Raw genomic sequence first — 16,569 nt, forward strand, 5'->3', positions numbered from 1 at the left:
GGTGTGTGCATGGGAGTGCTCACCATTGTCTAGCTCTGTGATGTAGCACTCCTCCACTGCACCAGAGGGTGTGTGAACCTTGGCGTCAATCATACCCCTTGCTCCGTTCAGCTGCACTGCAAAAGAAGCTTCCTGGTTCACTTTCAGACCCGTTTCCTGTGAAGGTAAAGTGTAAATACATTTTATTGCTGTATTTATCATCACTTTTTGAATGGGACCGATTTATAAATTGCAGACACACATGGGTTTGTTAGTGCCATGTCTCCATTACAGTAAAGAGAAAGATAAAGCCAGTGTTTTTGTTTTTATTCCTTTTAGCTGTTACTGTTATAAGAGAAGTGGCTACATGGATGGCACAGGTGGTCAGATACCAACCAAATAAAGGCTTCTTGGCTTGGTTTGTGCAATTCACGAGTCCTGTGTTCCAGAGAGAGTGAGAGAAAAAGAGGACGAGAGAAACACACCTGCAGGCTAGTAACAGTAAGTCTGCGGGCGTCGTCGGACAGCGTTGCTATGGGAACGATGAATGGACTATCGGGGATGTGCTCATCATTGAATTTGATTGACACCTCATAGTCACCTGTCGATCACCAAAATACAGTGTCTTCAACAGCTTCATTAACATACTGGATCACTATGGCGCTATCAATCATAGAAAGATGTTAAAGGAGAACTGAAGGCAAATTTTTTATTATTAAAATTCTATTTCTCATTTTATTAAATACAGGAATGCATTTTTGAAAGGTATTTTGTCGCTGCTATAGCAAGTTCTGAGTGTTTGAAATATGCTCTGTAATATATCAGCCCATATGTCAAAGCAATGGCCGTAAACGAGATTCATTGAGACCTGTGCGAGACATCGTAGGACGGAAGTAAAACGTACAGCGGAAATCAATTGCCGCTTTTCCACTACCAACGTGGCTGAGTTGGGCTGAGCCGTGCGGTGCTGAGTTGGGCTGAGTCGAGCTGAGCGGGGCTGTTGGCGTTGCATTTCGACTACAATCGCGCTGAACTGTGCTGGCTGGAAGTGGGTGGACACATTGGGTGGAGTTAGCGAAAGTGGGTGGACGTCAGGTGATGTCGTTAGGCGGCGCAAACAGTGACATCAGTGACCTTTTAAGCGGTAGTCTCACGACCCGGAGAGTAAACAATAAACATGGAGGACATGGAGTCGTTAGTGTTGCTGGTCTTGGTGCTGTGGCTTGTTGTCACCGACAACGCCAACAGATACTGGCAAGAGCGTATAGATGAGGCAAGGCGCATAAGGCTTCATAATTCTCGTAATTCGTAATTATTCTTCTTCCGGGTTTACGGTGTTTACAGATCCCAGCGTGCTCGCGGGGCGTGTGTGGGCATGTGAGGACACTCCTCCTCACCAATCAGTGCACAGGGGAGTGTCTCCTCACGCCCCCAGCCTCACTCAGCTCGGTTTGGCTCGCTTCAGCCCTACTCCAAAACCGTGCGAGTTTTGGGGGCTAAGCAGGGCTGAAGCGAGCTGAGTCGTGCTGTTCTTAGATAGTCGAAACGCAAGCCGTGTCGGGCTGAAGTGAGCTGAAGCGAGCTGAAGTGAGCTGAAAAAGGGTAGTGGAAAAGGGCCAAAAGTGACCAACATCTGCCAACGTTCCCTGTGTCCGAAATCGCTCACTCGTTCACTACTCCCTACTCCCTATATGAGGAATTACTATATAGTGAGCGGATTAGTAAAATGAAAAAACGCTTTCGGACACTAGTCCGGCGCGCTGGTATTTACGTCATTACTGTCGCACAATTAAAACGTATGAGATCAGTCGGCTGGTGGGTTTTCAAAATAATAAATACTGAGCGTATTTCCCACATTAATCAATACAAAGTACCTGCATCTTTCAGTTCTTTTAAATCAAGTCTGAATACTTTCTTCTTTGCCGCTGCCTTTTATTAAATCAAATTTGAGACTTTTAATTTGATTTCTTTCAGCGTGACCACAATGCATGATGGGATATATTGCTTGAGTTAGTGACCATTGTTGTACACTTCTTTTCGTGATGTATTGTGGGATACTTTGAGTGCACTATATAGGGTGTAAATAATCCTCACTAAGGTTTCGGACAGCACTACAAAATAGCATCCTCACTATATAGTGAGTAAGGAGTAATTTTGGATACAGGAGTTACCAAAAGATGCACGCACCCTCTTTCGAATGCTGATGTAATCAAGCCGGAAGTTTTGTTTGTTTTGATAGCAATCAGGAAAGTTTGAAAAAAGTAGGCGGTAATCGTCATTTAAACTTGTTTTTGTGCAATACTTCGTTTGGAAAACAGTTTTCAAAATGGCGGTGCTGACACCTGGCTGAGACTTCACGTTTCGAAGTCTCGCACAAGTCTCGTGAAGATCGCGCAGATAAGTGACGCCTGCCGTGGACCAAACGCACTAAATTCAGCACGGCTAAAAACCGAATAGGCCGATAAGTATAATATTTAATTGCGATTAGTTGCCAATACGGGTCACGATATAAGGTTACTAAAACCGAAAACGTAATTGAGTAACACGTTAATTAAGAAATAAAGCAAGTTTAAAAATGACTTCAGTTCCCCTTTAATAAAGCATATTTTACATATGAGGATCAAATTAAAAGGAAAAAATTAATAAATAAAAAGCCTGACATTGCTTGGCTGCAAACAGTGGCTGTGAACCTAATGTGCAGCCTGTACCCGTTTTATTAGCTCTTACCCGGCTCTTGGACCACGTAGGCCACTCCACAGGAGCCGTCCTTCCTGTCTTCAAATGAGATTTCAGCTTTACTGGGTCCCTCAACGGCGATGGACAACCCACCTGCACCTGCCTCACGCGTCCAGATACTGAACTCGGCTGCAAGGCACAAGAAAAGACAAAAAAGTCTCAGTGATACGGCCTAATGGTTAGAGAAGCAGCTTTGGGACCCAAAAGGTCGCCGGTTTGATTCCCTGGACCAGCAGGAAGTGCCCTTGAGCAAGGCACCTAACCCCCAACTGCTCCGGGTACGTTGTACGTTGCTCTGAATAAGAGCGTCTGCTAAATGCCCTTAATGTAATAGAAAATTTTGAATGGAGGTGTGTTTTATTTGATATGTATTTATTACAGTCAACAAGAATGCCACTGCAGTTAGCATACCTGGCACTCCTGCTACTCCTCGGTCGAGACCGGTGCCACCTGCACGCACTTTATGGGCTCCTCCTTCTCCAAGTGGCCCCACGGTGAACTGGAAGGGGCTTCCGGGAACATGCTGGCCCCGGTATTTCACATTAACTGTATGAGGGCCCATCTCCTGGGGCACAAAGCGCACACTGTAGGTGCTGTCTTCACCCTCGATGATCTCAGCCTCCTCTGTTTTTCCGCTAGGACTCGTCACCTGAGCTGTCATATCCTGAGTACTAGTCTCACCTGAAAGAAAGAGAGAAAATAATGGAGCAACAGAGAAAAGTAGAAGCAATTATAATGTGATTAGAAGTGCAGTAGAATGGGATTTTTTGCAGAAAATGACTGAAGCACAAACTTAAAGGGATAGTTCGGGATTTTTGACATGAACCTGTATGGCATCCCCATCAATAGTGTCGTGCAAACACACTGACTTACCCCTGACAGCATCCTGTGAGTCCAGTTCTTGTCCAGTTTTGGTCCAGACGAAAGTAGTCCGGCAAGTTTGTTGGGGTCACGAAAGTAAAACGTTTTTCGTCTCAAAACAGTATGTGTTCAAAAGAGTGATATATTTGCATCACAAAACCGTTGCCAAATAAAAAGTCAGACCTCGAAATCGCTTGGCACTATTTTCTCTCCCTTCTTATCACCGCGCGCTGCCGCCAGGTGACAGCCACGGCTGTTTCATTCATTGTTTACTGCTAGCAAAGTTAGCGACAACATGTCTGACTACGACAGCGACGTTGAAAACATTGACTTCATCTCACAGCCAAAGGGATATCTTTATGAACCCGAATATACAGATGAAGAAATTCGCCAGATGGAGTTAGAACGGGCAGAGAGAGAAAGGGTGGACAGAGAAGTGGAAGAAGGTGAAGCTGGAGCCGCAGCTTGTTAGCGCCGCTGATCTGAACTCCTAACTAGACAGGGACACTCTAACGAGTGCAAACCCCGCCTTTTCCCTATTAAAATACATTGGGCGAAAATTTCGAAGTTCTGCCATGACCTTGACCTTTGACCTCCAAAATTTAATGGTTTCCTTCCTGGGTGATTGGCAACACGTACAAAATTTGGTCCAAATCGATCCGTTGGTTCTTGAGATATCTTGCAGACACACAGACAGACAGACAGACAGATACACACACACACAGACTGACGCAGGTGAAAATAATAACCCCTCCGACTACTGTCGGCGGGGTTAATCATTGCCAAACAATGGGAAAGGTGTTGATTCCTGCGCAGATGTCAACATGACAGCGCGCAGTGATACCGAGGGAGACAAAATATAGCGCCAAATAATTGCGAGGTCTGACTTTTTATTTGGCAACGGTTTTGTGATGCAAATATATCACTCTTTTGAACACGTACTGTTTTGAGAAGAAAAATGTTTTACTTTCGTGACCCCAACAAACTTGCCGGACTACTTTCGTCTGGACCAAAACTGGACAAGAACTGGACTCACAGGATGCTGTCAAGGGTGAGTCAGTGTGTTTGCACGACACTGTTGACGGGGATGCCATACAGATTCATGTCAAAAATCCCAAACTACTGCTTTAACATATTGATAAGTTTGTTGCAGATGATCAATTAAGTAAATAAACCCAAGTTCACACTAATGTGCGCCCCCCCCACACACACACCCTCGGATTGGCGGGACTGGATGCCACTGAAGGGCCCCATGAAGCCTCCGAACACATCTCTGAAGGGGTCTCCCCCGAGCTGCGTGCTCTCCTCAACACGCACTTCGCGCTTGGTTTCGCCTGCTCGCGTCTTGCTGATCTCAGTACGCTCAGTGCGTGTATATGTGTGGCTGCTGCGTGTGAAGGTGCGCGTTAGCCTTTCTTGGGCCGACACCATCTGAAACCAGTTCCCTGCAGGACGTGTGGGTCCAGAGAGAAGGAGGAAAGACAGAGCAAGAGAGAAGGAGGGAAGAAAATGCAGTAAGACAGAGGAAATCAGGACAGCGAGAAAAAAAAAAAAACCTTGCATGCTGGGTTTACTTTCATTCATAATGCAACCCTTGTGGTTTTTTTAATCATACTAGCTCTGTTTAAAACAATAAGCAGGTGAAAAGGTTGGAACAAAGCGCAGGTGGTGTGACAGGAGCCGAAAGGAAAAAGTACTTATCCTCAAAAGTTGATTTTTCCCCTCTGTTAAGCTCTTTATAATACATAAAGGGCTCCGTTAAGCTGTGAATTCACCTCACCTGGGATTTTGAGGTTGAGGTCACAGGTGCTGCCTACAGTAGCTATAGAGGGAGCCTGCCTCCTCCTGGTGATGCTTTCCTTCATCCTGCCTTCCCCAAGCACCTTTACTGTGAATGGACTTCCTGCAGAGAGGTGCGCAACATTCCCAACAATGTAGAAACATTACAAAGGGTTCGAAAAGCTTCAGTGCAACAATTAACAGTTATTCCATGAAATCGAGTCGTACATGAGCTGATAGCCGACGAGGTGCATAGCACTGAGTGGAATAACTGTATTATTCTATCCACATTCACTGGATTTTAAGAAACAGAGCATTTTTATTTTTAGCAAATTCGATAGATAAAAACTTTATACAAAACGCTCGACAAAATCATTTCCGCTTAGAATGTAAACAAACCGGCGAAATGACAGGAGCAATTTGTGAGAAATGCAGTCATAATAATTCTTGAAAAATAAAAAAGATACGTTCTTACCATCAAATACTTTCATTCCATATTTTGTTGCTTTTTTTTTTTTTGGGTTTTTTTTATAGTAGTTTTTATTTCGTCCTCGGTTGGTTCAGCAACACACTCCGCCATTTTATTTTTCTCTACTCACGGTATATGAGCTGATATCCTAGGAGTAGAGTAGCCAATCAGAACACGTGATTGCTCATATCCAGTGAATGTGGATAGAATAATATGCCTTATTTTTGGCTGTGTCTCAAATGCAAGACATTTGCTAAGACCTTATAGTATAGAAAGAAAAGAAGAGGTTTTGGTTGCTTTTCAGTGTGGCGTGGCTGCAACACAGTGATGAAAGTGAAATGTGATACAACAGGAAATTATTCACTTTTGGTGCAAAGTCAATTTTTTTTTTTAAGCAATACTCTGTTGAAATCAAGTGATGTAAGGGCAATGCAGTGAAAGTTTGCTTTTCAGTGTGGTATGTTTTCTCTATGTATCTAATGAAAAGCCATACCATTTGTGCATTGTGTTTCACTTTATTTTACTGGTGTAGTTGATTTTATTTTTAAATGCGATGTGGCAACGTGGATTGCTTTAAATGTGGATTGCATTCACCTCTGACAACATCTCATTATCTCTAGCCGCTTTATCCTTCTACAGGGTCGCAGGCAAGCTGGAGCCTATCCCAACTGACTATGTGCGAAAGGTGGGGTACACCCTGGACAAGTCGCCAGGTCATCACAAGGCTGACACATAGACAACCATTCACACTCACATTCACACCTACGGTCAATTTAGAGTCACCAGTTAACCTAACCTGCATGTCTTTGGACTGTGGGGGAAACCGGAGCACCCGGAGGAAACCCACGCGGACACGGGGAGAACATGCAAACTCCGCACAGAAAGGCCCTCGCCGGCCACGGGGCTCGAACCCAGGACCTTCTTGCTGTGAGGCGACAGCGCTAACCACTACACCACCGTGCCGCCCTCTGACAACATATAATTCTTAAAAAGCAATCCCCTGCTGAATGTTTTTCGTTAAACAGAACAATGCATTAAATGTGCTGCTTTTCATTAAAGTGATTTTGTGTCATGTTCTGTACCTGGCACGTGCTGGTCCGCAAACTTGATGTTGATGATGTAGGTGCCTGGTTCCGTGGGGCAGTAGGTCACTTTGCATGTGCCATCCTCGATGTCTTCACAGTTAATATCCACTTTGCTGGGACCTTCGATGGAAAGACCCAGACCACCATAACCTAACAGAGATTGAGGAGATATTCATCAATATTATCATCATTGTTAAATTAAAAATTTAACAAATAAGCAATTTATGGCCTGGACAATAGAAAATGGCATGAACTGTAATACACGGAAATGTAAAGAGCTGATTATGCGTAAGAGGGGTGATAATGTGTATCATGCGATATATAACAAAGCAATATGATAATGTAACTTTATTAGGGGTAACTTTGCAGGCTAAAGTTTGCACAGTAAGACTAAGCTCTACTGTATGAAGCCAACAAGTGTCTATTTATGATTAGAAGCCTTCGTAAGGAAGGATACTCGCAACTGGAAATAGATCACCTTTTTAAATTCCATTGTTCTTTCTAAATTACTTTTACGGTTTACCGGTGATTGCTGCTAGTCAGTCTGATCTTATTATCATACAACAATTTTTAACTAGATGTTTTAAATGACATTATACTTCAACTTATTTCGATATTTTTAGTCTTCTTGGAAAATGTGACCACCGACTGTTTAAAGTGCATATCATGGGTAAATTCAGGAGCAAGATCAATGTAATTCTCCTATTTTATATTAAACTTTGGTCAAATATCTGTAACATTCTGCATTCTCTGCAATTTTTTTTTACCTTGCGCAATATCAGAAAAATTCAGTTGAAATCAAGCCATTTGAGGCGAATTGGTCCACCTCTGAAAAAACTTGGCATTTGGATTTCCTGGCAAACATTGATTTTCGTGACATCATCTGCGAGACGCCTCCCTCTGACTCCTACGCCAGCACTGGTTTGTTTATGAGAAAACGACCTGGTGGTTTTCTGCAAATTTCTTCAACGTCATCACGTAATTATTAAAATGGTTAACAGATGTATTGTAGAAGGGTGTAACAACACCAATCATGATGGGATTAGTACTCAGCATTTCCCAAAAGACCGGACAATGAGAGAGAAATGGGAGCGCTTGGTCTACACAGGCTGTGCACTGAAACCGTGCAAAGCTCACGCAGCCTGCTGGCGCTTCCGCAGGTAACGTCATGAATCTGGCTCCAGACTCCCTTGGGATTTTTCCAGACGCATTTTGTTATTTTATTTTTTTCTGCTGTAGACAGATGGCCTTGTGCAAAATTACCCTTCTGGATGAGTGTGTAAAGGGACATACTTTCATATAAAAAACTAAATTGGTCCAGAATATGCACTTTAATAAGTTTAATGTCACAGATCATCCACTATTCAGCCTGTTGCCTAAGGTAAAGGAATCTTCTGCGCACCTGAGGAATAGATCCAGCGTTATGCCTAGAATAAGCACAGAGCGTTTTAGGAATAGTTTTTTTAATAGACTAATTTTTAAGTATAAGTTGATGAAGGGGGCGGCACGGTGGTGTAGTGGTTAGCGCTGTCGCCTCACAGCAAGAAGGTCCGGGTTCGAGCCCCGGGGCCGGCGAGGGCCTTTCTGTGTGGAGTTTGCATGTTCTCCCCGTGTCCGCGTGGGTTTCCTCCGGGTGCTCCGGTTTCCCCCACAGTCCAAAGACATGCAGGTTAGGTTAACTGGTGACTCTAAATTGACCGTAGGTGTGAATGTGAGTGTGAATGGTTGTCTGTGTCTATGTGTCAGCCCTGTGATGACCTGGCGACTTGTCCAGGGTGTACCCCGCCTTTCGCCCGTAGTCAGCTGGGATAGGCTCCAGCTTGCCTGCGACCCTGTAGAACAGGATAAAGCGGCTACAGATAATGAGATGAGATGAGATGAAGTTGATGAAGGTTTTTAGATTAGGTTTTACATTTAGGCATTTCTGTCATTTATATTGTTAGATTGTCACACTTGATATGTATTTTTTATCTAGTGAAGAAAGATATATTATTCTAAGACCTGCATAGATAATGTAATATATAGTATGTGTGTTAAGACTCTGAAAGTGCAGTATGGTGTCCCGCAAAGTTCTGCTTTAGGCCTCCTAGTGTTCTCCTTTGATATTCCTCCCCTCAAATAATAATGTCGGTTTTGCCCTCTATGCTGATACTTAACAATCTTGCTTGGGTTTAACATGAAATGGAAGACTGTGTTGGGATAAATGGATGTGAAATGAATGATAATAAATGTTAAATCCAAGCCTCAATTTTGATGAAGTACGAATGTAGGTCTGCTCACAATAGGGTTTCACCCAAGAGCATAAACGAAAAAAATCAAAAGACATTAACCCAGTTTTAATCAAGCTACACAGGCTGTCTGTGAAGTTTTGCATTAACCCCAAGGTCGTACTCAGGACATTTAAACCTCTGATGATTTAGCTCTGGTGCATATTGCTGATTTCTTGAAGCCTTAGAGCCCATTTCACTTAGCTGAGACGGGCTGCTGAGAATGATTTTTTTTTTTTTTTACATCATACAGCACCATATTGCTGCCATGCCATAAAAAGAGAAGCAGATGAGTATCGTGTTATAACATGAAAAGTATATTGTTATAATAAGACGTTTTTCACATTTTAACAAGATATTTTCATGTTATTATGGCATACAAACTTATGTTACAACAAGAAACTTTTCTTGGTATAACAATAGACTGTCTATCTTACACATACTTCTTACACTATCATCCGATTCTATTCTATTCTATTCTATTCTATTCTATTCTATTCTATCAGTCCTGGGTATGACTTTAAACTGCAACCGGGGGTGAGTCTCAGGTCCGGGAGGACTTGAGTATTGGGGAAAGTGGAGTTACCCCTTAATCACCATTGCTCCCAGGTCCGCTCTGACCCGGAATGGTAGCACCTGCCTGGATTCCAGCTATGGGTTAAATAGTCTCATCGGCCTCCGTCTGTCTACGTAGACGATGGTGGGTTGCGCCAAGATGGAGTGACTTCTCCATGGCGCAACACGCCTGGGCAAGTTTATGGCGGTCCTGTGTTGCCCCAGTGACAGGGCCCCCTTCTCTACCTCACTAGCGTAATCCAGAGGAAAGCAAAGCAGTACGTCTGGTACCAGTTTGGTTGCAGGAGTTGCCGAGAAAACTGACAAATAGACAAATCTTGCCGCCTGTGGGGCTCCACGCCGATTTTTCTGTCAGGGTTGTTTCCCTTAGCCTTCTGCTATCCCTAACACTCACAAGGCAGTGAGACCCCATGGGGGTTTGGGTGGTGCAGGTGCTAATTAGCCAGCAGCAGCTCCCCTGGGATCCGTCCCACCATGGTTGAACCTGCCAGGAGTAGGGGGGACCTAGCAGGACTAGGCTTGATGGTTCGCCACCATGCTCCCGATGGTATCGCAACCCAGGGTCATTGCTGTAGCCATTGCCCGGGGACTACCACTAGGAGGTTAGCACTCTGACTTAATCCTCAAGGGTTAAATAGTACATCATCAATAATGCGCTGGTAGCAAGGCACAAACCCAACAGGGTCAATGGCACACCACCAGATGGCATGTGGAAGAGCCACTCAAATGGCCAACGGATGGCATCACTCGGCAAGTCAGTTGTCACTGCGGGGCAACTTCCATACCCGTCAGGTCTGTGGCACTTTTGTGGACCACTTGGCATCAGGTCTGGAGGTCCAGAGGGACAACATGATGGGGGCACAATATCGTTTGTCTTACCTTACTGCGCAAGGCGCCTAGCTAGGAGAGGAGAATCGTATGTGAGAGCTCACGAGGCCAGACATTCCGTGGCAGCTCTGTCACACCGTTTGTGCTGCCGCTGCGGACAGCTCTGTTGCTCTGTTGCGGGCCTCGCAGCCCATCTGCATTTCTGCTCATCCTAACGGAGGAGTCATCATCATCATTAGCAATGGACAGCTGATGATGACGACAATATCATCCACCAAGTTCAATAACAGCAGAATCTCGTCAGGTCTCAACCCAAGCATGAAGTAGAACTTAATCAAATCATGTAAATAAGCCATATTCCTGTTTTATCCATTCCGCACACACTGTTTCCTCATTCAAACATGAGTTTTACATGACAGCCTCACAATATAAATGATCTTATTATAATATATTAGGTTGATATGGTGTAATAACATGACAATATCTTGTTAAAGGTGCCCTTCCACCAAAAACGTTTAATACTGGCTCTTGTTGAAATACCATAGTTCACTCCGAGTTGCATATGCATGCTACATGTGAAAATGTAATTCTACTTCCATTCCCTGTATTAGCTTATGAAAGGAAATAGTCGGAAAAACGAGTGGATCTGAAAAAGCCATACGATCTTACGTCACTTCATAAATTAGTATTCATGGCCTCGCCCACCTTGGCTTGCGACCGCCCATGGGAAGGAAGTTCGGATTTAAGCGCGAGGAGAGATAGCAGGGCCCATCTCGTCAGTAGCTCACGAAGAGGACCTGACAGCAAGCTGAAAACATGTCTGGACAAGTTCGTGCCTGTGTTATTTGTGGCAGTAACACATCAACGTTGCATGTTTGGGGAGGCCGGGACCTCCCCTGCGTGAGTTACGAGCGTTCAAAGTTGGGCTGGAGTCGCCGACAGAAACGAAACCTAAGCGGAGCGCCGCGGCTCGCCTCGGAGCGAATTACGTCCTGAGGCGCGGGGCTAGCCCGCCCTGGCAGTGCTGGTTCGCTGGGGAGAGAGCAGAGGTCGCTGGCTGCCAAGTTTGAGGAGGCTGGGTGATCCCCTGCCCGAGTTACGAGCGTCCAAAGTCAGGCTGGAGCCGCCGACAGAAACGAAACTTAAGCGGAGCACCGTGGCTCGCCTCAGGGCGAATTACGTCCCGAGGCGCGGGGCTAGCCCGCCCTGGCAGCGCTGGTTCGTTGGGGAGAGGGCAGAGGTTGCTGGCTGCCAAGTTTGGGGAGGCTGGGACCTCCCCTGCCCGAGTTATGAACGTCCAAAGTCGGGCTGGAGCCGCCGACAGAAACAAAACCTAAGCAGAGCAACGTTGCAAGATAGAAGAGGTGACCACAGTGACTTTTCAAACTTCGGTGCCTTCAGTAGTGGTTTTGCTTCGAGGTTGTTTTTAATATTTGGATCTGTAGTCAAGACGATCGACCACCAGCTCACAAGCTGTAAGTAAAACATGAACTTTTTGTTCGAAGGTTTTTGTTACAAAATAGCATGTTCATATTCTCCACGTTACCATGCATGACACGGTCACAAGCTAGGCAGGGATGAGAGTTTTCCGCTTTTCGGCGGATTTCCGTTTTTTCTGAGTAAAAAACGACCTTTTTATATTATGCCAAATCCATTGAGATTTTTTTTTTATTAATTTCGGGGGGTTGGGGTATGTTCCTTCATGCTGTTCAAACTTTATTAACTCCAACAATGTTTACACATTATTTGTAAGTCGCCATCTTTAGTCTCGTTTAAATCTCGTTGAATGTGATGTAAAATTCGTGTTATCTACATTGTTATTGGTCAAAACATCGATGTCGAGACCATAATAGCCAATCAAACCAGTTTTTACAAAGACACCCACATCCGCTTGTTCTGACCCACTGGAGGGAGCGTCACAGTGCTGTTAGCCAATCAGAGGTAACACGTTTACATGTCATGAATATTAATGAGTAAGAGTTGAAATCCTGTCGTTCTCTCCCCACCCGCTCCTCCAGCAAACTAGAACAGCCTGAAACAGGAGAACCACAGCATTTTTTTCACCAAAACCGGCTCACAGGGCATTCATTCATACTAGAGACCACCACACAATTAATGAAAAAACGATGCAAGGGGACCTTTAAAGCAGGAAAAACATCTTGATACAACAATAAACTTTTCACATCATAACGCAATACTAATCTGTTTTGCTTTTTCTGGCGTGGTAGCAATACTCTTCTTTAACATCACACCTAATCTCCAGAAAAAAAATTTCCCTGGCCTATTCGTAAATCTCGAATTTTATCTTGTTACTTTTTGCGATTTGTTTTAATTCTCATGAATTGCCTCCTTGCCTCCTTATTACACTTTATCACAAATACTTTGTTCAACCTTGAATTCTTTATATCTACGAAGCACTCTTGTGATTTGACTAAAATGAAAAGCACACAACATAAATACAGATTATTGTTAATTTCACACAGATTTTTTTAAAGAAGATGAATAAATCAATGTAATCTTTGTTCCATTTCATCTTTCCAGCTCAATCTGTTATGATTTGTACGTCGTCGATTGAGGTATCGGTTCTCACCTGCATTTCTGGTGTCCACGATGAACTCGGCCACCTCGAAAGTGTGTCCCTCCACCAGGCCTTTGCCAAACACTTTCACCTTGCTGGCGTCTCCGATCTCCGATTGTCCCACCATGATTTTGAAGGGGCTGTTAGTCACATGTTTGCCGTTCTTCTTCACACTCACCACATGCTCACCCACTTCCTTAGGAGTGAAGGAGATCCCTGAGGAGAAGACAGATAACTCCTCCACAAGCTGCTCATCAGAGAAGCATCAAATTTCAATCATTAATGGAGTGAAGTACTATGAAGTGTGTGTTGATGAACTCTTGCAAGTTGTTTATTTTCTAATATGTCTAATATACAGGTCATTTTAGATTAATACAGTCTGAACCCTTAATTACGAAGCCAGAGGTCTAAAAATCCTAGAAATAAAGTTTTAAAAATGTTTTCCATGTTACAAAAAAGCCAAATATTAAAAGCCACTACAAGAGCACCATTAATTAATCCGATTCTGTGTAGGCAAGGTGTGAAGAGCAGAGTGTGAGATGCCATTGAAGGTATTCTACAGGTTTGCTCACCGATGTGACGGTTAGGCAGTCTCTTGAGCAGACAGGGCTCCTCGTTACCAGATGGAGCTCGGATGCTTGCAGTGAGAGAACTCAGGTCTGTCTCTGTTATCTTCAGGGACACGTCTGTCGCTGTGCCTACGTTCAACTGGGATGTTCTCATAGAGTCATCTCCTTCGCAAGAGAAAGAGCAGGATGGGTAAGAATAAGAAAATAGAGAAGAGATGGAGGGTTAAATGTAGAACAGCACAGCAAAATTATGCCACTCAGAAGATAAATAATGAATAAAACACAACAAGTGTGCTCCGTAGGTGCTAAAGAAGGCAACTGGACTTGCTTGAAATCCTTGAAGACGTTTCACCTCTCATCCGAAAGGCTTCTTCAGTTCTGTCTGACTAGTGGGGAGTTCCAGGTATTTATCCTAAGGAGAGTCCTTGAGGTCACATGGGTCATTGATCCTCTCAGCCATCCTGCAGGGTGTTAGGGTCACTGGAGGCCAGGCTTGTAGTACTCGAGCCTGACTCGTGCCCTAATTTTAAGGACTCGTGACTCGACTTGGACTTGAGCACCGATGACTCGTACATTAACTGCATTCGGACTCATAAATTGGAGATGAGGACTTGGATTTTTTTCTTTATTTTTTTTAACATGCCATAATAATTTGGCATAAGATATTTATATCTACATTAATTTTTGTACTAATTTCGCGTAAGAGTGTCACACCTGCGCGCCTTGGAGCATGCATCAGATCGACTCTCGGACGTGCTCCAGACAGCATGCACGCCAAGCGGATTCTCGCATGCGCACCATAAACGACTCGCACCTGCACAGGATTAAGGCACAATCAGCGTGCCGACATAAAAACTGTGAAAACACCCTTACTTTGCGAAGTATTGAGTTGTGTTGCTGACACATTACCGAGCCTTATTTCCTTGTTTGGTTTCCTGATCCCTGATTTCCTGTTTCTCGTCTTTGATTCTGCAGAGTCTACGGTAGCCTGTTTGTGCCTCGCTCGACCTATTGCCTGTTTCACTGTTTTATGATTTTGCCTGCCGTTCTGGATTGTTTACCGTCTTCACTTGTATTAATAAACACACCTTCTGCACTTACATCCGTCTCCCAACCATCTCTGACAGAATACTTCACACTCCCTGACAAAGAGAAGCACATTCACCTGTTCATACGTCATGTTCAGGAACAAACAAATGTTAATGGCACTAAAACAGCCACAGTCAAATGGTGCGGTTGGAGTCTTGTTCTTGGGCTCGACTCGAATCAATAATGGACTCGACTTGGACTTGAACACTGAGGACTCGAGACTGGACTCGGACTTGAGGTTTAGTGACTCGACTACAACACTGCTGGAGGCTGGGTGTGAACGGTGTTAGCGGCCTAGAGGGTCGTTAGGGTGATCTGTGGGTCGTTGGCTCTCTCTGCCATCATGTGAGTCATTGAAGTCAGCTGAGTCTTGGTGTGGATGTGTATTCAGTTTTCTGGGAAGTGTGCCAAGGACTGCATTGTAGGTGGCTGATAAGTGGTGTCTCCAACCACCTCCTCTGTTCAGCAATGGTCGTTCCAGGTTGACAAAGATGGCTTCTTTTACTCCTCTTTCAAACCACCGGTCCTCCCTGGCTAAAATGTGTACCTTGCAGTCCTGAAACAAGTGTCCTTTGTTACTGAGATGAAGATAGACTGCAGAGTCCTGGCCTGAGGCCCTGTCCACACGGCAACGGATTCAGGTGAATCTGATAAAATTGTTTATCGTTTCGGCCTGGCGTCCACACGGCACCGGCGTTTTGGGTGCCCCAAAACGAAATCTTTTGAGAACAGGTTCCAGAGTGAAAAAATCTGGCAACGGCCCCGTTGCGAAGTCGTCTGGATGAGTAGAATGGATGTGTTTACGATGACGTCACAACCACATGACTGTCAGTGCTTCACGCCGGGTAGAAGTGTAACGAACTCGATGCGAGTTGTCAACAAATCCTATAACTTGGTTCATGAAACGCGCTTACAAAATATTTTCACTGTGAATATTTATTGTGTAATGGTGCAAAGTGAGAGACAGAGAGAGAGAGAGAGAGAGAGAGAGAGAATAGCCCTTAGGGCAGAGTCAATCCCGCCAGCAAAAATAGGAAAAAAAAAGGAGCGATCTCACCTCTTCAGATGTTGGTTTAAGTCCGACAATACATTCCTCAAAGAGGGCGTAGAAGAACAGAGTAATCCATCAACGTGTAGCATTCAATTTATTCCGGACCATTAAAGAATTCTGGAGGATATAAGAATGTTGACGTACCGGCTTCCATCTACCCCCATTCATTCCTCTTTCCGCGTCTTTCATTTTACGCTACTGATTAATAATCAAAACTTGGCTGTTGCTACAGAAGAAGGGGTTTATGCGCATGCGTCTACTTCTTCTATTGTTCTAAGTGTCTCCGATGGAACCGTCTTACAGCGCACCTAGAGGTGTGGCATGTGTATTGCATCGTTTTCAGCAAGCGATCTGTTGCCATAAGTACCTGATATTTTACTGATCCGTTGCCCATGTGGACGCGATAGTAAAAAAAAAAACAATCTCGCCGTTATCGTGTGGATGTAGCCTGAGGAACTGGCTCTCCTGTGCTGAGCCATGCGCTTGTGAAGCAGTTATTTCATTTCCCCAATGTACAGGTCTGTGCCCCCACTAGTCAGACAGAACTGAAGAAGCCTTTTGAATGAGAGGTGAAACATCTGCAATGATTTCAAGCAAGTCCAGTTGCCTTCTTTATCACCTACAATTTACAATGACCTGAATGATTGAGAACCTTCACAGAAAACAAGTGTACTGTTATAGGAAAACAACCAACACCAACAC

General features: G+C 44.3%; 1 protein-coding gene across 5 annotated transcripts in view; it reads right to left on the bottom strand.

Moving 5' to 3' along the window:
* The window catches only part of flncb (filamin C, gamma b (actin binding protein 280)), a 207,407-nt gene that overhangs the window by 10,541 nt on the left and 180,297 nt on the right, over positions 1 to 16,569 (bottom strand). For 4 of the 5 annotated variants that reach the window (XM_060903335.1, XM_060903334.1, XM_060903337.1 and 1 more), the window contains 9 exons: positions 13,731 to 13,892; positions 13,171 to 13,374; positions 6,907 to 7,059; positions 5,357 to 5,479; positions 4,791 to 5,021; positions 3,127 to 3,396; positions 2,707 to 2,844; positions 465 to 580; positions 24 to 156 (listed from right to left, as the gene is read on the bottom strand). In XM_060903335.1, the coding sequence (XP_060759318.1) occupies positions 24 to 156; positions 465 to 580; positions 2,707 to 2,844; positions 3,127 to 3,396; positions 4,791 to 5,021; positions 5,357 to 5,479; positions 6,907 to 7,059; positions 13,171 to 13,374; positions 13,731 to 13,892 (1,530 nt within the window). Of the gene's footprint in view, positions 1 to 23; positions 157 to 464; positions 581 to 2,706; positions 2,845 to 3,126; positions 3,397 to 4,790; positions 5,022 to 5,351; positions 5,480 to 6,906; positions 7,060 to 13,170; positions 13,375 to 13,730; positions 13,893 to 16,569 lie in introns of all 5 variants that reach the window. The other variant, XM_060903338.1, reaches the window with a different exon arrangement.

This window comes from Neoarius graeffei, chromosome 21 (genome assembly GCF_027579695.1).
Source record: "Neoarius graeffei isolate fNeoGra1 chromosome 21, fNeoGra1.pri, whole genome shotgun sequence".
Classification (NCBI taxonomy): Eukaryota; Metazoa; Chordata; class Actinopteri; order Siluriformes; family Ariidae; genus Neoarius; species Neoarius graeffei.